Raw genomic sequence first — 23,669 nt, 5'->3', positions numbered from 1 at the left:
GAGTTGGCCAATAAGGGTCAGCCAAAGATGATGATGGTTGGTCAAGCCAAGGAGGTTGGTCAACCCAATGAAGGTCACCCAACCAATGGCAGTTGGTCAACCCAACAAAAGCTGGCCAATGAGGGTCACCCAATCCCATGAAGGTCACCCAACCAATGATGGTTGGCCAAGCCAAGGAGGGTCATTGGTTGGGCGCTTCCCAAGTCCCGCCCCCTCCCCACATTTTGGGTCTCACTGCCAAAAGGGGGCGGGACCCACCCCCCCAGTCCCGCCCCCATTGGGCGTGGCTTCCAACCCCAGGGTCCCTCCCCCAATCAGCCACCAGGGGCCCGATCCTCTTGAGGATCGTTAGGGGTGTAATTAGCGTTAGGGCTGTAATTAGCGTTAACGCCCTCGGGGTCACGTGACCCACGCCCAGGGCGTGGCCGCTGTGCTGCCGCGTGGGGATTTGCTTAATCCCACGGTAATGGGGCGGGAGGGGGCGGGGCCCGGCCCCACAGCATCCCATGGGGGACCCATGACATCCCATAGATACCGTGGGGGACCCAGGCATCCGGGGCTGCCCCATGTGACCCCATAGATGCTGTAGGGGACCCAGGCATCCGGGTCCCCCTTCCCCAGCCCCACAGCCACCCTAAGGGACCCAGGCGTCCGGGCCCCACTTCCTCAGCCCCATTGCCACCCAAAGGGACCCAGGCGTCCGGGTCCCCCTTCCCCAGCCCCACAGCCCCCCTAATGGACCCAGGCGTCCGGGTCCCCCTTCCCCAGCCCCACAGCCACCCTAAGGGATCCAGGCATCCGGGTCCCCCTTCCCCAGCCCCACAGCCACCCAAAGGGACCCAGGCATCCGGGTCCCCCTTCCCCAGCCCCACAGCCACCCTAAGGGACCCAGACATCCGGGACCCACTTCCCCAGCCCCACAGCCACCCAAAGGGACCCAGGCGTCCGGGACCCACTTAACCAGCCCCACAGCCACCCAAAGGGACCCAGGCGTCCAGGACCCACTTCCCCAGCCCCACAGCCACCCAAAGGGACCCAGGCATCCGGGTCCCCCTTCCCCAGCCCCACAGCCACCCAAAGGGACCCAGGCGTCCGGGACCCACTTCCCCAGCCCCACAGCCACCCAAAGGGACCCAGGCATCCGGGACCCACTTCCCCAGCCCCACAGCCACCCAAAGGGACCCAGGCATCCGGGACCCACTTCCCCAGCCCCACAACCACCCTAATGGACCCAGGCGTCCGGGTCCCCCTTCCTCAGCCCCACAACCACCCTAATGGACCCAGGCGTCCGGGTCCCCCTTCCTCAGCCCCACAACCACCCTAATGGACCCAGGCGTCCGGGTCCCCCTTCCCCAGCCCCACAACCACCCCAAGGGACCCAGGCATCCGGGTCCCCCTTCCCCAGCCCCACAGCCACCCAAAGGGACCCAGGCGTCCGGGACCCACTTCCCCAGCCCCACAGCCACCCAAAGGGACCCAGGCATCCGGGTCCCCCTTCCCCAGCCCCACAGCCACCCAAAGGGACCCAGGCGTCCGGGACCCACTTCCCCAGCCCCACAGCCACCCAAAGGGACCCAGGCATCCGGGCCCCACTTAACCAGCCCCACACCGTAAGTGGGGGGGGGGGTGGGGTGCGAATGTGCCACCTGCTGTTTAAAGTCACCAAACAAACACGTGGGAGGACGGTTAACGAGTTAATAATTAACAAAGAGCCTTGATAAGCGGGGCCACCCACCCCCCCCCCCATAGCGACCCCCATCATGGCCCCACGGCGCGGCCTCACCCCCCTCCTCCTCCTGCTGGCAATGGCGACCCCCGGTGAGGGGACTTGGGGGGCGCTATGGGGCGCTATGGGGCGGGGATGGGGTACAGGGGGGTCCCCAATGTGGGTATAGGGGAGTCTATGGGGATATGGGGGGGGGTCCCTGTGGGTGCTATGGGGTGGGAATGGGGGTACAGGGGGGTCCCCAAAGAGCAGATGGGGGTGCAGGGGGGTTCCTGGGGGTCAATTTGGGGATGTGGGGGGTCCCTGTGGGTGCTATGGGGTAAGAATGGGGGTACAGGGGGGTACCCAATGTGGGTATAGGGGGGGTCTATGGGGATATGGGGGGGTCCCTGTGGGTGCTATGGGGTGGGATGGGGGTACGGGGGGGGTCCCCAATGTGGGTATAGGGGGGTCTATGGGGATATGGGGGGTCTCTGTGGGTGCTATGGGGTGGGAATTGGGGTACAGGGGAGTCCCCAAAGAGCACATGGGGGTGCAGGGGGGTCCCTGGGGGTCAATTTGGGGGTATGGGGGTCCCTGTGGGTGCTATGGGGTGGGAATTGTGGTACAGGGGCTCCCCAATGTGGGTATAGGGGGGTCTATGGGGATATGGGGGGTCCCTGTGGGTGTTATGGGGTGGGATGGGGGTACGGGGGGGTCCCCAATGTGGGTATAGGGGGGTCTATGGGGATATGGGGGGTCTCTGTGGGTGCTATGGGGTGGGAATTGGGGTACAGGGGAGTCCCCAAAGAGCACATGGGGGTGTAGGGGGGTCTCTGGGGGTCAATCTGGGGATATGGGGGGGGTCCTTGTGGGTGCTATGGGGTGGGAATTGGGGTACAGGGGCTCCCCAGTGTGGGTCCAGGGGGGTTTATGGGGATATAGGGGGGGGTCCCTGTGGGTGCTATGGGGTGGGAATGCGGGTACAGGGGGGTACCCAATGTGGGTATAGGGGGGGTCTATGGGGATATGGGGGGGTCCCTGTGGGTGCTATGGGGTGGGATGGGGGTACGGGGGGGGTCCCCAATGTGGGTATAGGGGGGTCTATGGGGATATGGGGGGTCTCTGTGGGTGCTATGGGGTGGGAATTGTGGTACAGGGGCTCCCCAATGTGGGTATAGGGGGGTCTATGGGGATATGGGGGGTCCCTGTGGGTGCTATGGGGTGGGATGGTGGTACGGGGGGGTCCCCAATGTGGGTATAGGGGGGTCTATGGGGATATGGGGGGGTCTCTGTGGGTGCTATGGGGTGGGAATTGGGGTACAGGGGAGTCCCCAAAGAGCACATGGGGGTGTAGGGGGGTCTCTGGGGGTCAATCTGGGGATATGGGGGGGGTCCCTGTGGGTGCTATGGGGTGGGAATTGGGGTACAGGGGCTCCCCAATGTGGGTCCAGGGGGGTTTATGGGGATATGGGGGGGGTCCCTGTGGGTGCTATGGGGTGGGAATGCGGGTACAGAGGGGTCCCCAATGTGGGTATAGGGGGGTCTATGAGGATATAGGGGGTCCCTGTGGGTGCTATGGCGTGGGAATGGGGGTAGAGGGGGGTACCCAATGTGGGTATAGGGGGGCCTAGGGGATATGGGGGGGTCTCTGTGGGTGCTATGGGGTGGGAATGGGGGTACATGGGGGTTCCCAAGGTGGGTATGGGGGTGTCTGTGGGTATATGGGGGGGGTCCCTGTGGGTGCTATGGGGTGGGAATGGGGGTACGGGGGGGTCCCCAATGTGGGTATAGCGGGGGTCTATGGGGATATAGGGGGTCCCTGTGGGTGCTATGGCGTGGGAATGGGGGTACAGGGGTTCCCCAAGGTGGGTCCGGGGGGGGTCCCTGTGGACATGGGGGCTCTCCCATGACCCCCACCTCCCCGTGCCCCCCAGGGCAGCCGTGGGGCGAGCGGATCATTGGGGGCACCACGTGTCCCACCCTTGGGCACCCCGGGCTGGTGCTGCTGTTCCAGTTCGACCAGCACCAGTGCGGGGGGGCCCTGATCAACACCCAGTGGGTGCTCAGCGCCGCGCACTGCAGGACCAGGTGGGGCAATGGGGGCTATGGGGGATATGGGTACAATGGGGGCGAGGGGGGCAATGGGGACATTGGGGGCAATGGGGGCTATGGAGGAACTGGGGACAATGGGGGAGATGGGGGCAGTAAGGGCAATGGGGGTGATGGGGGCAATGGGGGCAATTGGGGCACTGAGGGCAATGGGGACATTGGGGACAATGGGGGCGATGGGGACAATGGAGGAAATGGGGGATGTGGGGCAACAGGGACAATGGGGATAATGGGGACTAACGGGACAATGGGGGCAATGGGGGCACTGGGGACAATGGGGACAATGGGGGCAATGGGGGCAATGGGGGCAATTGGGGCACTGAGGGCAATGGGGACATTGGGGACAATGGGGACATTGAGGGCGATGGGGACAATGGGGGCCATGTCCCTCTTGTCCCCATCTCTCCACGACCATCTCCCTCTTGTCCCCATCCCTCCATGACCATGTCCCTCATGTCCCCATCCCTCTTGTTCCCATCCCTCTTGTCCCCATCCCTCCATGACCATGTCCCTCTTGTCCCCATCCCTCCATGACCATGTCCCTCTTGTCCCCATCCCTCCATAACTGTCTCCCTCATGTCCCCATCCCTCCATGACCATGTCCCTCTTGTCCACATCTCTCCATGGCCATGTCCCTCTTGTCCCCATCCCTCATGTCCCCACCCCTCATGTCCCCATCCCTCTTGTCCCCATCCCTCCATGCCCATGTGCCTTGTGTCCCCATATCTCCATGACCATGTCCCTCTTGTCCCCATCCCTCATGTCCCCACCCCTCATGTCCCCATCCCTCTTGTCCCCATCCCTCCATGCCCATGTGCCTTGTGTCCCCATATCTCCATGACCATGTCCCTCGTGTCCCCATCCCTCCATGACCATGTGCCTTGTGTCCCCATCTCTCCATGTCCCCATCCCTCATGTCCCCATCCCTCATGTCCCCATCTCACCATGACCATATCCCTCTTGTCCCCGTCCCTCATGTCCTCATCTCACCATGACCATGTCCCTCTTGTCCCCATCCCTCATGTCCCCATCCCTCCATGCCCATGTGGCTTGTGTCCCCATCCCTCCATGACCATGTCCCTTGTGTCCCCATCTCTCCATGTCCCCATCCCTCATGTCCCCATCCCTCTTGTCCCCATCTCTCTATGACCATGTCCCTCTTGTCCCCACCCCTCATGTCCCCATCCCTCATGTTCCCATCTCACCATGACCATGTCCCTCTTGTCCCCACCCCTCATGTCCTCATCTCTCCATGACCATGTCCCTCATGTCCCCATCCCTCATGTCCCCATCCCTCCATGCCCATGTGGCTTGTGTCCCCATCCCTCCATGACCATGTCCCTTGTGTCCCCCGTCCCACTGGTGTCCCCTGTCCCCAGCCACATCCAGGTGCGCGCTGGGGAGCACGGCCTGGCCACGCTCACGGGCTGGGAGCAGTTCGCCACGGCCGTGGACATCGTGGTCCACCCCGGCTTCGACGCCCTGGACGGTGACAACTCCTACGCCCACGACCTGATGCTGCTGCGGGTGGAGCCGCCCTTCAGTGTCACCCCCTTTGTCCAACCCCTGCGGCTCCCCGAGGGACCCCCGGCCACCGGGGACAACTGCACAGTCATGGGCTGGGGGACAACCACCAGCCCGCAGGGTATGCGGGACCCAGGCGTTCGGGGCGGGTGGTGGCATCTCTGCAGGTGGTCGGGGATGGAGACCTTGATGGACGTTGGGTTGGGTGGTGGCATCTCCATGGTCAATGGGACACGTGTGACTAAGAGATGGTCAACTCAACCTGCCTTGGGTTGGGTGGTGGCATCTCCATGGTCAAGGGACATGTCTGTCCAATGGTCGGTCACCTCAAGCTTCCTTGGGTTGGATGGTGGCACCTCTGCAGGTGACACCCATGTGACCAAGGGGTGGTCACCTCAACCTGCCTTGGGTTGGGTGGTGGCATCTCCATGGTCAATGGGACACGTGTGACCAAGGGATGGTCACCCCAACTGCCTTGGGTTGGGTGGTGGCATCTCCATGGTCAACGGACACGTGTGACCAAGGGACGGTCACCTCAACCTGCCATGGGTTGGCTGGTGGCATCTCCATGGTCAATGGGGCATGTGTGACCAAGGGATGGTTAACTCAACCTGTCTTGGGTTGGGTGGTGGCATCTCCATGGGCAATGAGCACAAGTGACCAAGGGACGGTCACCTCAACCTGCCTTGGGTTGGGTGGTGGCATCTCCATGGTCAACGGACACGTGTGACCAAGGGTTGGTCAACTCAAACTTCTTTGGGTTGCGTGGTGGCATCTCCATGGTCAATGGGACACGTGTGACCAAGGGATGGTCACCCCAACTGCCTTGGGGTGGGTGGTGGCATCTCCATGGTCAATGGGGCACGTGTGACTAAGGGATGGTCACCTCAACCTGCCATGGGTTGGCTGGTGGCATCTCCATGGTCAATGGGGCATGTGTGACCAAGGGATGGTTAACTCAACCTGCCTTGGGTTGGGTGGTAGCATCTCCATGGTCAATGGGCACAGGTGACCAAGGGATGGTCACCCCAACTGCCTTGGGGTGGGTGGTGGCATCTCCATGGTCAATGGGGCACGTGTGACTAAGAGATGGTCACCTCAACCTGCCTTGGGTTGGCTGGTGGCATCTCCATGGTGACCTCAAGCTTCCTTGGGTTGGCTGGTGACATCTCGTGGTCAATGGGACACGTGTGACTAAGAGATGGTCAACTCAACCTGCCTTGGGTTGGGTGGTGGCATCTCCATGGTCAAGGGACATGTCTGTCCAATGGTCGGTCACCTCAAGCTTCCTTGGGTTGGATGGTGGCACCTCTGCAGGTGACACCCATGTGACCAAGGGGTGGTCACCTCAACCTACCTTGGGTTGGGTGGTGGCATCTCCATGGTCAACGGACACGTGTGATCAAGGGATGGTCACCTCAACCTGCCTTGGGTTGGCTGGTGGCATCTCCATGGTCCCTGACCCCCGTTGTCCACGTGTGTCCCCAGAGTCCTACCCCGACACCCCCCAGTGCGTGAATGTCACCGTGGTGAGTGACACCGCCTGCCGGACGGCCTATGGCACCAAGGTCACCGAGGACATGCTGTGCGCCGGCGTGGATGGGGGCGGCAAGGACTCCTGCCAGGTACCGCCATGGCCCATCACCATGTCCCCATGTCCCCATGGCCCGTCACTACATCTCCATGTCCCATCACCATGTCCCCATGTCCCCATGCCCCACCACCACATCTCCATGTCCCATCACCATGTCCCCATGTTCCATCATGTCCACATGTCCCCACGACCCATCACCACATCCCATGTCCTATCACCATGTCCCCATGTCCTATCACCGCATCTCCATGTCCCATCACCGCAGCTCCATGTCCCATCACCATGTCCCCATGTCCCATCACCACATCCCCATGGCCCCTCACCATGTTCCCATGACCCCAAGTCTCCATGTCCCATCACCATGTCCCCACGTCCCATCACCACATCCCCATGGCCCCTCACCATGTTCCCATGACCCCAAGTCTCCATGTCCCATCACCATGTCCCCCTGTCCCATCACCACATCTCCGTGTCCCATCACCACATCCCCATGTCCCATCACCATGTCCCCACGTCTCATCACATCCCTGGGTCCCCATGGCCCCTCACCATGTTCTACAGCCACATCCCCATGTCCTATCACCATGTCCCCATGTCCCATCACCATATCTCCATGTCCCCATGTCCCATCACCACATCTCCATGTCCCATCACCACATTTCTATGTCCCATCATGGCCCCATGTCCCCATGGCCCCTCACCATGTTCTACAGCCACATCCACATGTCCTATCACCATGTCCTCATGTCCCATCACCACATCTCCATGCCCCATCACCATGTCCCCATGTCCCATCACCATGTCCCCCGTCCCATCACCACATCTCCATGTCCCATCACCACATCTCCATGTCCCATCACCATGTCCCCATGTCCCATCATCATGTCCCCATGTCCCATCACCATGTCCCCATGTCCCCTCACCATGTTCTACAGCCACATCCCCATGTCCCATCACCATGTCCCCATGTCCCATCTTCACATCTCCATGTCCCATCACCACATCTCCATGTCCCATCACCATGTCCCCATGTCCCATCACCATGTCCCCATGTCCCCATGGCCCCTCACCATGTTCTACAGCCACACCCCCATGTCCCATCACCATGTCCCCATGTCCCACCACCACATCTCCATGTCTCATCTCCATGTCCCATGGTCACCTCTCTTCAGCCCCTGCCACCCCACCCTGGTCACCTCACTGTCCCCAGGTCTCAGGGGCAGCCATCCCCACCAGTGGCCATGTGTCCCCTCCCTGGTGTCCCCTCCCTGGCCAAGGTCTGTGACCAAGGTCCTGCCACGGTCCCTTTTGTCCCCAGGGTGACTCGGGGGGACCTCTGGTGTGTGACGGGGTCCTGCAGGGCATCGTGTCCTGGGGCGACCACCCCTGCGGGCAGGCGGGGAGGCCAGGGGTCTACAGCCAGGTCTACAGCTACCTGCCCTGGATCCTGGAGACCATTGGGGACACCTGAGACCTCCTCAGGCAGCCATGGACCCACCAACCCAGCCATGGACCCACCAACACCACCATGGACCCGCCAACCCAACCATGAACCCCCCAACGCAACCATGGACCCGCCAACCCAACCATGGACCCACAGACCCCACCATGGACCCATCAACCCAACCATGGACTCACCAACCCCACCATGGACCCACCAACCCAACCATGGACCCACCAACCCAACCATGAACCCATCAACCCTGCCAGAGAACCACCAACCCAACCATGGACCCGCCAAACCAACCATGAACCCACCAACCCAACCATGGACCCGCCAACCCAACCATGGACCCACAGACCCCGCCATGGACCCACAGACCCCGCCATGGACCCATCAACCCAACCATGGACTCACCAACCCTGCCATGAACCCATCAACCCAACCATAGACCTGTCAATCCCACCATGAACCTGCCAACCCAACCATGAACCCACCAACCCAACCATGGACCCGCCAACCCAACCATGGACCCATCAACCCAACCATGGACCCATCAACCCAACCATGGACCCGCCAACCCAACCATGGACATGCTGATGCCACCAGGGATGGATTGAACCTACCACCAACGCCTCTGTGACTGGACTGACCCCACCATGCGTGGATCAACCCTACCATGGAGGGACGAAGCCCACCATGACTGGACTGTCCCTACCATAGACCCCACCATGGATAGACAAAACCCACCAGTGATGGACCAAGTCAACCACAGATCTGACTAGAGATGGCCTGGCCGCACCACAGATCCCACCATGGATGGACCAAGCCCACCATGGTTTGACCAAGCCCACCGTGGATGGACCAAGCCCACCAGAGATGGACAGACCCCACCATGGACCAAACTGATCCCATCATCGTTGGGTTGACCCTACCATGATGGACCGACCCCACCAGAGATGCCACCATGGATGGACCCACCCCACCATTGACAAGACTGGCCCCATCATGGTTGGATTGACCCCACAATGGATGGACAGACCCCACCATAGCTCCCACCATGGACCAGACTGATCTCATCATGGTTGAGTTGACCCCACCATGGATGGACCAACCCCACCAGAGATGCCACCATGGAACAGACTGACCCCACCATTGACCAGACTGACACCATCGTGGTTGGGTTGACCCCACCATGATGGACCAACCCTACCAGAGATGGACCGACCCCACCATAGACCCCACCAAGATGGACCAACCCCACCATGGACCAGACTGATACCATCATCGTTGGATTGACCCCACCATGGATGGACCAACCCCACCATTGACCCCACCATGATGAACCGAACCCACCATAGACCCCACCATGATGGACTGAACCCACCATTGACCCCACCATGATGGACCAACCTCACCATTGACCCCACCATGATGGACTGAACCCACCATTGATCCCACCATGATGGACCAAGTCACCATTGACCCCACCATGATGGACCAACCCCACCATTGACCCCACCATGATGGACCAAGTCACCATTGACCCCACCATGATGGACCAACCCCACCACTGACCCCACCATGATGAACCGAACCCACCATTGACCCCACCATGATGGACTGAACCCACCATTGACCCCACCATGATGGACCAAGTCACCATTGACCCCACCATGATGGACCAACCCCACCATTGACCGCACCATGATGAACCGAACCCACCATTGACCCCACCATGATGGACTGAACCCACCATTGACCCCACCATGATGGACCAACCTCACCATTGACCCCACCATGATGGACTGAACCCACCATTGATCCCACCATGATGGACTGAACCCACCATTGACCCCACCATGATGAACCGAACCCACCATTGACCCCACCATGATGGACTGAACCCACCATTGACCCCACCATGATGGACCAAGTCACCATTGACCCCACCATGATGGACCAACCCCACCATTGACTGCACCATGATGGACCAACCCCACCATAGACCCCACCATGGTGGACTGAACCCACCATAGACCCCACCATGATGGACCGAACCCACCATAGACCCCACCATGATGGACCAAGTCACCATTGACCCCACCATGATGGACCAACCCCACCATTGACCGCACCATGATGGACCAACCCCACCATAGACCCCACCATGGTGGACTGAACCCACCATAGACCCCACCATGATGGACCGAACCCACCATAGACCCTACCATGATGGACTGAACCCACCATTGACCCCACCATGATGGACTGAACCCACCATAGACCCCACCATGATGGACCAACCTCACCATTGACCCCACCATCATTGTGTTGACCCCCTGTAGACGCCCCCATGGTGGTCCCGTCCCCCACCTTGACCCCCAACCCCTCCCAGATCCCCCCCCCCAACCCCAATAAACCCCCCAGCATCTCCAGAACCTTGTGTGGGGGCAAATGGGGCCAAATGGGAGCGAAAATGTGCTGAGTCAGCAAATGGAGGGGGGAGGCGTTGAGTCAACGGGGCCAACGGTGGCCCCGCCCCGGCTTCGTTAGGGGGTAATTAGGGCAGATAACGAGGCCAGAGGGAAACTGAGGCCCAGGGGCCAGGGCGGCCACCGTGGAGCTTCGGTAAAGCCGCGTCGGGAGGGGACCCAGGCGTCCTGGCACCCACGAACGCCCCGATCTGCCCCGGGGTGCTGGCAGGGAACCCAGGCGTCCGGGAATCGCCTCCTCCCCCATCCCGGCCCGGGTGAACTGGGAGATCTCGAGATCTGGTATGGGGAGAACTGGGAGCAACTGGGGGGCCCGGACGCCTGGGTCCCCTGGGGTTATTGGGGGGACATGGGGGGCCCGAACGCCTGGGTCCCTTGGGGTTATTGGGGGGACATAGGGGGTGCAGATGCCTGGGTCCCTTGGGGTTATTGGGGGGACATAGGGGGCCCGGACGCCTGGGTCCCCTGGGGTTATTGGGGGGACATAGGGGGCCCGGACGCCTGGGTCCCTTGGGGTTATTGGGGGGACATAGGGGGCCCGGACGCCTGGGTCCCCTGGGATTATTGGGGCAATATGGGGGGTACCTGGATGCCTGGGTCCCCTGGGGTTATTGGGATGGACATAGGGGGTGCAGGTCCCGGACGCCTGGGTCCTCTGGGGTTATTGAGGGGACCCGGACGCCTGGGTCCCCTGGGATTACTGGGGGGACATGGGGGCATCCGGACGCCTGGGTCCCCTGGGATTACTGGGAGGGACGTGGGGGGTACAGGTCCCGGACGCCTGGGTCCCCTGGGGTTATTGGGAGGCACATAGGGGTGACCCGAACGCCTGGGTCCCCTGGGACTCCCCTTCCCCCATCCCTGGCCCCTCCCCCATGCCAGGGGCGGGACCACGTGACCCGGCCCCTCCCACTCGGTGACAAAACCCCCCCCCCCCAAGCGCCACCCGTGGGCACCCGGAGGCTGCGACGAGACGCGGGGACACGGGAGGTGACACGGGGGACACGGGGGACACGGGAGGTGACACGGGGACACGGGGGACACGGGAGGTGACACAGGGGACACGGAGGGGGAGGAAACGGGAGGAGGAAGAGGAGGAAATGGGGAGAGGAGGAGGAAGGGAAGGGAAGGGGGTGGAAATAGGAAGAGAAGGAGGAAGGGAAGGAAATAGGGAGAGAAGGTGGAAGGGGGTGGAAGAGGAAGAGAAGGAGGAAGGGAAGGAAATAGGAAGAGAAGAAGGAACAGAAGGAAATAGGAAGGAGGGAGGAAGGGAAGGGGTGGAAATAGGAAGAGAAGGACGAAGGGAAGAGGGTGGAAGAAGAGGAGGAGGAAGGGAAGGGAAGGGAAGGGAAGGGAAGGGAAGGGAAGGGAAGGGAAGGGAAGGGAAGGGAAGGGAAGGGAAGGGAAGGGAAGGGAAGGGAAGGGAAGGGAAGGGAAGGGAAGGGAAGGGAAGGGAAGGGAAGGGAAGGGAAGGGAAGGGAAGTAATGAGGACGGAAGTGGGAGAGGAGGAAGGAAGGAGGGATGGAAGAAGGAAGGAAGGAGGGATGGAAAAGCGATAGAAAGGGGAGAGAAGGAAGGGAAGGAGAAGGAAGGGGCCAAGAAGGAGGATGGAAGGGGAAGTAAGGACGGAAGTGTGGGAGGAGGAAGGAGGAAGGAAGGAGGAAAGAGGGAGGAAGGGAATGGGATGGAAGGAGGAAGAAAAGTGGGAAGGAAGGAAGGAGGATGGAAGTGGGAAGGGAGGAAGGGAGGAAGGGAGGGAGGGAGGGAGGGAGGGAGGAAGGGAGGAAGGGAGGAAGGGAGGAAGGGAGGAAGGGAGGAAGGGAGGAAGGGAGGAAGGGAGGAAGGGAGGAAGGGAGGAAGGAAGGAAGGAAGGAAGGAAGGAAGGAAGGAAGGAAGGAAGGAAGGAAGGAAGTTGGGACACACGGGGGACACCAGGACGGGGGGACACCAGGACAAACCTTCGTGTCCCCCCCAGGCCATGGAGCTGCTGCCCCACACGCTGCTGCTGCTGCTGCTGCTGGCGGGTACACACGTGTCCCCTCGTGTCCCCCTGTCCCCATATCCCCCAACGTCCCCATATCCCCCGTCCCTATATCCCCATGTCCCCATATCCCCATGTCCTCATATCCACCTGTCCCCATATCCCTATGTCACCCTGTCCCCATGTCCCTATATCCTTTAATGTTCCCATGTCCCCACGTCCCCATATCCCACTGTCCCACATCCCATGTCCCCATATCCCCCTGTCCCCATATCCCCCATGTCCCCCTGTCCCCATATCCCCATGTCCCCCTGTCTGTCCCCATGTCCCCATATCCCATGTCCCCATATCCCCCAATGTCCCCCTGTCCCCATGTCCCCCTGTCCCCATATCCCCCAATGTCCCCACGTCTCCCTGTCCCATAACCCCATGTCCCCATATCCCCCAATGTCCCCATATCCCATGTCCCCATATCCCCATGTCCCCATATCCCCACGTCCCCACATCCCCCTGTCTCTATATCCCCATGTCCCCATATCCCTATGTCACCCTGTCCCTATATCCCCGTATCCCCATGTCCCCGTCCCCAATGTCCCCCTGTCCCCACATCCCCATGTCCCCATATCCCTATGTCACCCTGTCCCTATATCCCCGTATCCCCATGTCCCCCTGTCCCCATGTCCCCCTGTCCCCACATCCCCATTTCCCCATATCCCCATGTCCCCCTGTCCCCAATGTCCCCCTCCCCCCATATCCCATATCCCATATCCCATATCCCACGTCCCATGTCCCCACGTCCCCGCAGGTGGCTCTTGGGGACAGGTCCCCCGCGGCGTCCCCGGTGACGACGACCGCATCATCGGGGGGTACCCGTGCGTCCCCCTGTCCCCATGTCCCCCTGTCCCCATATCCCCCTGTCCCCATGTCCCCCTGTCCCCATATCCCCGTATCCCCATGTCCCCGTCCCCAATGTCCCCCTGTCCCCACATCCCCATGTCCCCATATCCCTATGTCACCCTGTCCCTATATCCCCGTATCCCCATGTCCCCCTGTCCCCACATCCCCATTTCCCCATATCCCCATATCCCCATGTCCCCCTGTCCCCAATGTCCCCCTCCCCCCATATCCCCTATCCCATATCCCATATCCCATATCCCATGCCCCATGTCCCCACGTCCCTGCAGGTGGCTCTTGGGGACGCGCCCCCCGCGGTGTCCCCGGTGACAACAATTGCATCATCGGGGGGTACCCGTGCGTCCCCCTGTCCCCATATCCCATATCCCCCAATGTCCCCATATCCCATATCCCATATCCCGTATCATGTCCCCGCAGGTGGCTCTTGGGGACAGGTCCCCCGCGGTGTCCCCGGTGACGACGACCGCATCATCGGGGGGTACCCGTGCGTCCCCCTGTCCCCATATCCCCCAATGTCCCCCTGTCCCATATCCCATATCCCATATCCCATATCCCATGTCCCACGTCCCCGCAGGTGGCTCTTGGGGACGTGCCCCCCGCGGCGTCCCCGGTGACGACAACCGCATCATCGGGGGGTACCCGTGCGTCCCCCTGTCCCCATATCCCATATCCCCCTGTCCCACTGTCCCCATATACCATATCCCCCAATGTCCCCATATCCCATATCCCATATCATGTCCCTGCAGGTGGCTCTTGGGGACAGGTCCCCCGTGGCGTCCCCGGTGACGACGACCGCATCATCGGGGGGTACCCGTGTGTCCCCCTGTCCCCATATCCCCCTGTCCCCATGTCCCCCTGTCCCCATGTCCCCACATCCCCATGTCCCCATATCCCCATGTCCCCATATCCTATATCCCATATCCCCATATCCCCCTGTCCCCATATCCCCATGTCCCCCTGTCCCCATATCCCCATGTCACCCTGTCCCCATGTCCCCCTGTCCCCCTGTCCCCATATCCCACGTCCCATGTCCCACGTCCCCGCAGGTGGCTCTTGGGGACGCGCCCCCCGCGGCGTCCCCGGTGACGACAACCGCATCATCGGGGGGTACCCGTGCGTCCCCCTGTCCCCATGTCCCCCTGTCCCCCCTGTCCCCATATCCCATATCCCATATCCCCCAATGTCCCCATATCCCATATCCCATATCATGTCCCCGCAGGTGGCTCTTGGGGACAGGTCCCCCGCGGCGTCCCCGGTGACGACGACCGCATCATCGGGGGGTACCCGTGCGTCCCCCTGTCCCCATATCCCCCTGTCCCCATATCCCCCTGTCCCCATGTCCCCACATCCCCATGTCCCCACATCCCCATGTCCCCATATCCCATGTCCCCATATCCCATGTCCCCATATCCTATATCCCATATCCCCATATCCCCCTGTCCCCATATCCCCATGTCACCCTGTCCCCATATCCCCCTGTCCCCCTGTCCCCATATCCCCCTGTCCCCCTGTCCCCATATCCCACGTCCCATGTCCCATGTCCCCGCAGGTGGCTCTTGGGGATGCGCCCCCCGTGGCGTCCCCGGTGACGACAACCGCATCATCGGGGGGTACCCGTGCGTCCCCCTGTCCCCATATCCCATATCCCCCAATGTCCCCATATCCCATATCCCATATCATGTCCCCGCAGGTGGCTCTTGGGGACAGGTCCCCCGCGGTGTCCCTGGTGACGATGACCGCATCATCGGGGGGTACCCGTGTGTCCCCCTGTCCCCATATCCCCCAATGTCCCCCTGTCCCCATATCCCATATCCCCATATCCCCCAATGTCCCCATATCCCCTTATCCCCCAATGTTCCCATATCCCATATCCCCTATCCCATATCCCACGTCCCATGTCCCCACGTCCCCGCAGGTGGCTCTTGGGGACGCGCCCCCCGCGGCGTCCCCGGTGACGACGACCGCATCATCGGGGGGTACCCGTGCGTCCCCCTGTCCCCATGTCCCCCTGTCCCCATATCCCATATCCCCATATCCCCCAATGTCCCCATATCCCCTTATCCCCCAATGTCCCCATATCCCATATCCCATATCATGTCCCCGCAGGTGGCTCTTGGGGACAGGTCCCCCGCGGCGTCCCCGGTGACGACGACCGCATCATCGGGGGGTACCCGTGCGTCCCCCTGTCCCAGCCCTGGCAGGTGTTCATCTACGCGCCCGTGCGCTGCGGGGGGGTGCTGATCGGCGACTCCTGGGTGCTGTCGGCCGCCCACTGCAACCGCAGGTGGGGACAGCGCGGGGACACCATGGGGACACCATGGGGACACTGTGGGGACAGCGTGGGGACACCCCGTGGGGACACTGTGGGACACTGTGGGGATGGGGACACCATGGGGACAGCGCGGGGACAACGGGGACACCCGTGGGGACACTCTGGGGACACCATGGGGACAACGGGGACACCCCGTGGGGACACTGTGGAGATGGGGACAGCGCGGGGACAACGGGGACACCCGTGGGGGCACTGTGGGGACACCATGGGGACAATGGGGGCACCCCGTGGGGACACTGTGGAGATGGGGATAGCGCAGGGACAACGGGGACACCTGTGGGGACACTGTGGGGACAGCGTGGGACAACGGGGACACCCGTGGGGACACTCTGGGGACACCATGGGGACAATGGGGACACCCCGTGGGGACACTGTGGAGATGGGGATAGCGCGGGGACAACGGGGACACCCGTGGGGACACTGTGGGGACAGCGTGGGACAACGGGGACACCCGTGGGGACACTCTGGGGACACCATGGGGACAATGGGGATACCCCGTGGGGACACTGTGGAGATGGGGACAGCGCAGGGACAACGGGGACACCCATGGGGACACTGTGGGGACACCATGGGGACAACGGGGACACCCCGTGGGGACACTGTGGAGATGGGGACAGCGCGGGGACAACGGGGACACCCGTGGGGACACTCTGGGGACACCATGGGGACAATGGGGACACCCCGTGGGGACACTGTGGGGACACCATGGGGACAATGGGGACACCCGTGGGGACACTCTGGGGACACCATGGGGACAACGGGGACACCCCGTGGGGACACTGTGGGGACACCATGGGGACAATGGGGACACCCCGTGGGGACACTGTGGAGATGGGGACAGCGCAGGGACAACGGGGACACCTGTGGGGACACCCCATGGGGACACAGTGTGGGGATGGGGACACCATGGGGACAACAGGGGGACACCCATGGGGACACAGTGTGGAGATGGGGACACCATGGGGACACTGGGGACACCATGGGGACACAGTGTGGGGATGGGGACACTCATGGGGATGGGGAAACTGGGGGGGACACCATGGGGGGACACCATGGGGACACCCCATGGGAACACAGTGTGGGGATGGGGACACCATGGGGACAGCATGGGGACAACGGGGGGACACCCGTGGGGACACTGTGGGGATGGGGAAACTGGGGGGGACACCGTGGGGACACCACGGGGACACAGTGTGGGGATGGGGACACCATGGGGACACCCATGGGGACACAGTGTGTGGATGGGGACACCATGGGGACAGCATGGGGACAACGGGGGGACACCCGTGGGGACACTGTGGGGATGGGGAAACTGGGGGGGACACCGTGGGGACACCACGGGGACACAGTGTGGGGATGGGGACTCTCATGGGGATGGGGAAACTGGGGGGGACACCATGGGGGGACACCATGGGGACACCCCATGGGGACACAGTGTGGGGATGGGGACACTCATGGAGACACTGGGGACACCATGGGGACACAGTGTGGGGATGGGGACACTCATGGGGATGGGGAAACTGGGGGGGACACCATGGGGACACCCCATAGGGACACAGTGTGTGGATGGGGACACCATGGGGACAGCATGGGGACAATGGGGGGACACCCATGGGGACACTGTGGGGATGGGGAAACTGGGGGGGACACCGTGGGGACACCACGGGGACACAGTGTGGGGATGGGGACACCATGGGGACACTGGGGACACCATGGGGACACAGTGTGGGGATGGGGACACCATGGGGACACTGGGGACACCATGGGGACACAGTGTGGGGATGGGGACACTCATGGGGATGGGGAAACTGGGGGGGACACCATGGGGACACCCCATGGGGACACAGTGTGGGGATGGGGACACCACATCCCCCCATATCCCCACGTCCCTCACTGTCCCCACGTCCCCCCACTGTCCCCATGTCCCCAACCCCCTCTCCACCCCATGTCCCCCCACTGTCCCCACATCCCCCCCAATGTCTCCATGTCCCCCAGTGTCCCCGTATCCCCCAGTGTCCCCATGTTCCCCACTGTCCCCATGTCCCCAACAATGTCCCCATGTCCCCGTGTCCCCCAATGTCCCCACATCCCCCACTGTCCCCATGTCCCCCCCACTGTCCCCATGTCCCCGTGTCCCATAATGTCCCCATATCCCCACTGTCCCCATGTCCCCCACAATGTCCCCAACCCCCTCTCCACCCCATATACCCCCACTGTCCCCACCCCCCCCCCACTGTCCCCATATCCCCCACTGTCCCCATGTCCCCGTGTCCCCCAATGTCCCCATATCCCCACTGTCCCCATGTCCCCCACAATGTCCCCAACGCCCTCTCCACCCCATATACCCCCACTGTCCCCATGTCCCCCACTGTCCCCACCCCCCCCCCACTGTCCCCATGTCCCCCACTGTCCCCATGTCCCCGTGTCCCCCAATGTCCCCATATCCCCACTGTCCCCATGTCCCCCACAATGTCCCCAACCCCCTCTCCACCCCATATACCCCCACTGTCCCCATGTCCCCCCCTGTCCCCATGTCCCCCACTGTCCCCACATTCCCCACTGTCCCCATGTCCCCCCCAATGTCCCCAACCCCCTCTCCACCCCATATACCCCCACTGTCCCCATGTCCCCCACTGTCCCCACCTCCCCCACTGTCCCCATGTCCCCGTGTCCCCCACTGTCCCCATGTCCCATAATGTCCCCACATTCCCCACTGTCCCCATGTCCCCCCCAATGTCCCCAACCCCCTCTCCACCCCATATACCCCCACTGTCCCATTGTCCCCCACTGTCCCCACCTCCCCCACTGTCCCCATGTCCCCGTGTCCCCCACTGTCCCCATGTCCCATAATGTCCCCACATTCCCCACTGTCCCCATGTCCCCCCCAATGTCCCCAACCCCCTCTCCACCCCATATACCCCCACTGTCCCCGTGTCCCCCACTGTCCCCACCTCCCCCACTGTCCCCATGTCCCCGTGTCCCCCACTGTCCCCATGTCCCCCACAATGTCCCCATGTCCCCAACCCCCTCTCCACCCCATATACCCCCACTGTCCCCATGTCCCCCACTGTCCCCATGTCCCCCACTGTCCCCATGTCCCCGTGTCCCATAATGTCCCCATATCCCCACTGTCCCCATGTCCCCCACAATGTCCCCAACCCCCTCTCCACCCTATATACCCCCACTGTCCCCATGTCCCCCACTGTCCCCATGTCCCCCCCACTGTCCCCATGTCCCCCAGTGTCTCCGTGTTCCCCACTGTCCCCGTGTCCCCCAGTGTCCCCATGTCCCCCACTCTCCCCATGTCCCCCCACTGTCCCCACATCCCCCCACTGTCCCCATGTCCCCCACTCTCCCCATGTCCCCCCACTGTCCCCATGTCCCCCACTCTCCCCATGTCCCCCCACTGTCCCCATGTCCCCCACTGTCCCCATGTCCCCCACTCTCCCCCTGTCCCCCCCACTGTCCCCATGTCCCCCCACTGTCCCCATGTCCCCCACTCTCCCCATGTCCCCCACTGTCCCCATGTCCCCCAGTGTCCCCATGTCCCCCACTCTCCCCACCCCCCCCACTGTCCCCATGTCTCCCACTGTCCCCACATGCCCCAATGTCCCCACATCCCCCCATGTCCCCCACTGTCCCCACATCCCCCCCAATGTCTCCATGTCCCCCCATGTCCCCACATCTCCCCCACTGTCCCCATGTCCCCCCATGTCCCCACATCCCCCACTGTCCCCATGTCCCCAACCCCCTCTCCACCCCATGTCCCGCCCACTCTCCCCATGTCCCCCACTCTCCCCACATCCCCCACTGTCCCCATGTCCCCCACTGTCCCCCCGTGTCCCCCACTCTCCCCATGTCCCCCACAATGTCCCCATGTCCCCCACAATGTCCCCATGTCCCCAACCCCCTCTCCACCCCATATCCCCCCCACTGTCCCCACATCCCCCACTGTCCCCATGTCCCCGTGTCCCCCAATGTCCCCACATCCCCCACTGTCCCCATGTCCCCATGTCCCATAATGTCCCCATATCCCCACTGTCCCCATGTCCCCCACAATGTCCCCAACCCCCTCTCCACCCCATGTCCCCCCACTGTCCCCATGTTCCCCACTCTCCCCGTGTCCCCCACTGTCCCCACATTCCCCACTGTCCCCATGTCCCCCACAATGTCCCCAACCCCCTCTCCACCCCATATACCCCCACTGTCCCATTGTCCCCCACTGTCCCCACCTCCCCCACTGTCCCCATGTCCCCGTGTCCCCCACTGTCCCCATGTCCCCCACAATGTCCCCATGTCCCCAACCCCCTCTCCACCCCATGTCCCCCCACTCTCCCCATGTCCCCCACTCTCCCCATGTCCCTCCCAATGTCCCCATGTCCCCCAGTGTCCCCATATACCCCCACTGTCCCCGTGTTCCCCACTGTCCCCACATCCCCCCCTGTCCCCGTGTCCCCCACTGTCCCCATGTCCCCCACAATGTCCCCATGTCCCCCACTCTCCCCATGTCCCCCCCACTGTCCCCATGTCCCCCACTCTCCCCATGTCCCCCACTCTCCCCACATCCCCCACATCCCCCCGTGTCCCCACATCCCCCACTGTCCCCATGTCCCCCAGTGTCCCCTGTCCCTGCAGGGGGCTGCGCCTGCGCCTGGGGGAGAACGACCTGCAGCGGCGGGAGGGGACGGAGCAGGAGCGCCGGGCGGCGCGGACCATCCCCCACCCGGCCTACGACCCCGCCACCCTGCAGAACGACCTCCTATTGGTCAGACTGGACCGGCCGGCCCAGCTGGGCCGCGCCGTGCGGCCCCTCCCCCTCCCCCGCGCCTGCGCCCCCCCCGGCGCCACCTGCCTCGTGTCGGGCTGGGGGACAGTCACCAGCCCCCAAGGTGAGCCCTGCGACCCTTAGCGAACCTGTAGTAACCTTGTAGTAAACCTGTAGTAGGCTGGGGACGGTCACCAGCCCCCAAGGTGAGCCCTGCGACCCTTAGCGAACCTGTAGTAACCTTGTAGTAGGCTGGGGACGGTCACCAGCCCCCAAGCTGAGCCCTTGACCACATAGGAAACCTGTAGTAACCTTGTAGTAAACCTGTAGTAGGCTGGGGACCGTCACCAGCCCCCAAGGTGAGCCCTGCGATCCATAGCGAACCTGTAGTAACCTTGTAGTAAACCTGTAATAACCCCATAGTAGGCTGGGGAACTGTCACCAGCCCCCAAGGTGACCCCTTGATCACATAGTGAACCTGTAGTAACCCCATAGTAAACCTGTAGTAACCCCGTAGTAGACTGGGGAACTGTCACCAGCCCCTAAGGTGAGCCCTTGACCACATAGTGAACCTGTAGTAACCTTGTAGTAAACCTGTAGTAATCCCATAGTAGGCTGGGGAACTGTCACCAGCCCCCAAGGTGAGCCCTTGACCACATAGGAAACCTGTAGTAACCCCATAGTATCACCATAGTAACTCCATAGTATCACCATAGTAAACCTAGTCTGGGGAACCGTCACCAGCCCCCAAGGTGAGCAGCAAATGGAGTTAAACACATAGTAAACCTGTAGAAACATCATAGTAAACTCATAGTAACACCATAGTAAACCCGCAGTAAACTTAGGCTGGGGAAGTGTCATCACCCCCTTAGGTGAGCCATTAAATACCCAGTAACATTGTAGTAAACCTGTAGTAACCCCATAGTAAACCCTCCAAGGCAAGCAGGGCTGAATACATAGTAAAATTAAGTTGTAGTAAACCCATAGTAACATCATAATAAGCCATAGCAACATAATCATAAACCCAGATTAAAGTCAGGCTGGGGAACTAACAACACTCCCCCCGCCAAGGTCAACAGAGTTAAACCCACAGTAAAGTTGTAGTAAACCCATAGTAACATCATAGTAAACCCACAGTACAGTCTTGGGAAGTCTGTAGTAAACCCATAGTAAACTACAAAATTCTGTAGTAAACCTTGCAGTGAAGTTGTAGTAAAGTTGTAGTAAACCCATTAATAGTAACCCAAGCTGTAGTTGAACCCCTAGTAAAGTCGTAGTAAGTCCATACTAATAGTAAACCAACCTATAGTAGCCGAGATTAACCCACAAGTAACTGGATGATCTGTAACCTACAAATAATTGATGCATAAGCTGTGAGTAACCCATGAGTAACCTATGAGTAACCTATGAGTAACCTATGAGTAAGGCCAGGATGACCCTGGCAGCCCCCCGGGGGTGTCCCGGCCACCCTGAAGCCCCTCCCCACCCCCCCCAGTGACCCTCCCCCGTCACCTGATCTGCGCCTACGTCACCGTGGTCTCGGAGGCCGAATGTCGCCGCTCGTACCCGCGGCGCGTCACCCCCCAGATGCTCTGCGCCGGGGCGGGCGACCAGCGCACCGACACCTGCCAGGTAACCCCAAACCCCACCCCCCGCACCCCCAAACCCACCCTGAGAAAAGGGACCCCCCCACAAGTCCCCCCATCCCCACCACGAACAAGGAGCGTTGGCCCAAGAGGAACCTCAAGTTCTCAAGACCTCCCAATGTTGTGACCCCCCATTCCCACCCCAAGGACCCCCCCAGATCTACATGTCCCCCCCAAATCTACGTGTCCCCCCATATCTACGTGTCCCCCCAACTCCCGTCCCCCCCAACCCAAGGTCTCCTGGTGTCCCCCCATCCCCACGTGTCCTCCAGCCCAAGAACCTTCTCCCCCAATGGCTCAACGTCACCCCCACGTGTCCCCCAGCCCTCGGGGGGTCCCCAACGTTGTCCCCTCCCCACAGGGTGACTCGGGGGGTCCCCTGTCGTGCAACGGGACCCTGCAGGGCATCGTGTCGTGGGGGCTGCAGACCTGCGCCCTCCCCGGCCACCCCGGCGTCTACACGCGCGTCTGCGACTACGTGGGCTGGATCGAGAGGACCATGAGGACCAATTAGGGGCCAGCAATGGGGACGGGGGGCGGGGCCATGATGGAGGGGGGCGGGGAGACAAAGGGTTGGGTCGTTATGGGCACAGGGACATGGGGCTGGGCCACCAGGGACAATGAGGACATGAAGACAAAGATCTGGGCCACCATGGACCTTGGTCACCATGGACTATGACTATGGGCACAAGGACACGGGTCTGGGCCACCATGGACCACAAGGACATGAAGACAAAGATCTTGGCCACCATACCATGGATCTGGGCCACCATGGACCATGGAGCTTGGCCACCAAGGACTATGACCATGGACACAAGGACAAGGGTCTGGGCCACCAGGGACAACGAGGACATGAAGACCAAGATCTGGGCCACCATGGACCATGGTCACCATGGACTATGACTATGGACACAAGGACATGGGTCTGGGCCACCATGGACCACAAGGACAAGGGTCTGGGCCACCATGGACCATGGAGCTTGGCCACCAAGGACTATGACCATGGACACAAGGACAAGGGTCTGGGCCACCAGGGACAACGAGGATGTGAAGACAATGATCTGGGCCACCATGGACCTTATTCACCATGGACTATGACTATGGACACAAGGACATGGGTCTGGGCCACCATGGACAACGAGGACGTGAAGACAATGA

The 23,669-nt window shown here is 61.8% G+C and overlaps 1 protein-coding gene across 1 annotated transcript; it reads left to right on the top strand.

The window, feature by feature from the left end:
- Window positions 1-1,760: 1,760 nt before the first annotated feature.
- LOC309450768 (transmembrane protease serine 9-like) lies at window positions 1,761-23,025 on the top strand (the record flags this gene model as incomplete). Its single annotated transcript, XM_082073911.1, has 10 exons — window positions 1,761-1,818; window positions 3,643-3,796; window positions 5,197-5,462; window positions 6,830-6,966; window positions 8,254-8,403; window positions 14,988-15,054; window positions 15,875-16,052; window positions 20,736-20,989; window positions 22,361-22,497; window positions 22,873-23,025. The coding sequence occupies 10 exons, from the start codon at window positions 1,761-1,763 to the stop codon at window positions 23,023-23,025; spliced, it is 1,554 nt and encodes a 517-aa protein (XP_081930037.1).
- Between the last annotated feature and the right edge of the window lie 644 nt (window positions 23,026-23,669).

This window comes from Streptopelia decaocto (assembly GCF_964273445.1).
Source record: "Streptopelia decaocto genome assembly, chromosome: 28".
NCBI lineage: Eukaryota > Metazoa > Chordata > Aves > Columbiformes > Columbidae > Streptopelia > Streptopelia decaocto.
The sequence above is the reverse complement of the archived record's forward strand: the minus strand, read 5'-3'. Positions and strand labels throughout refer to the sequence as shown.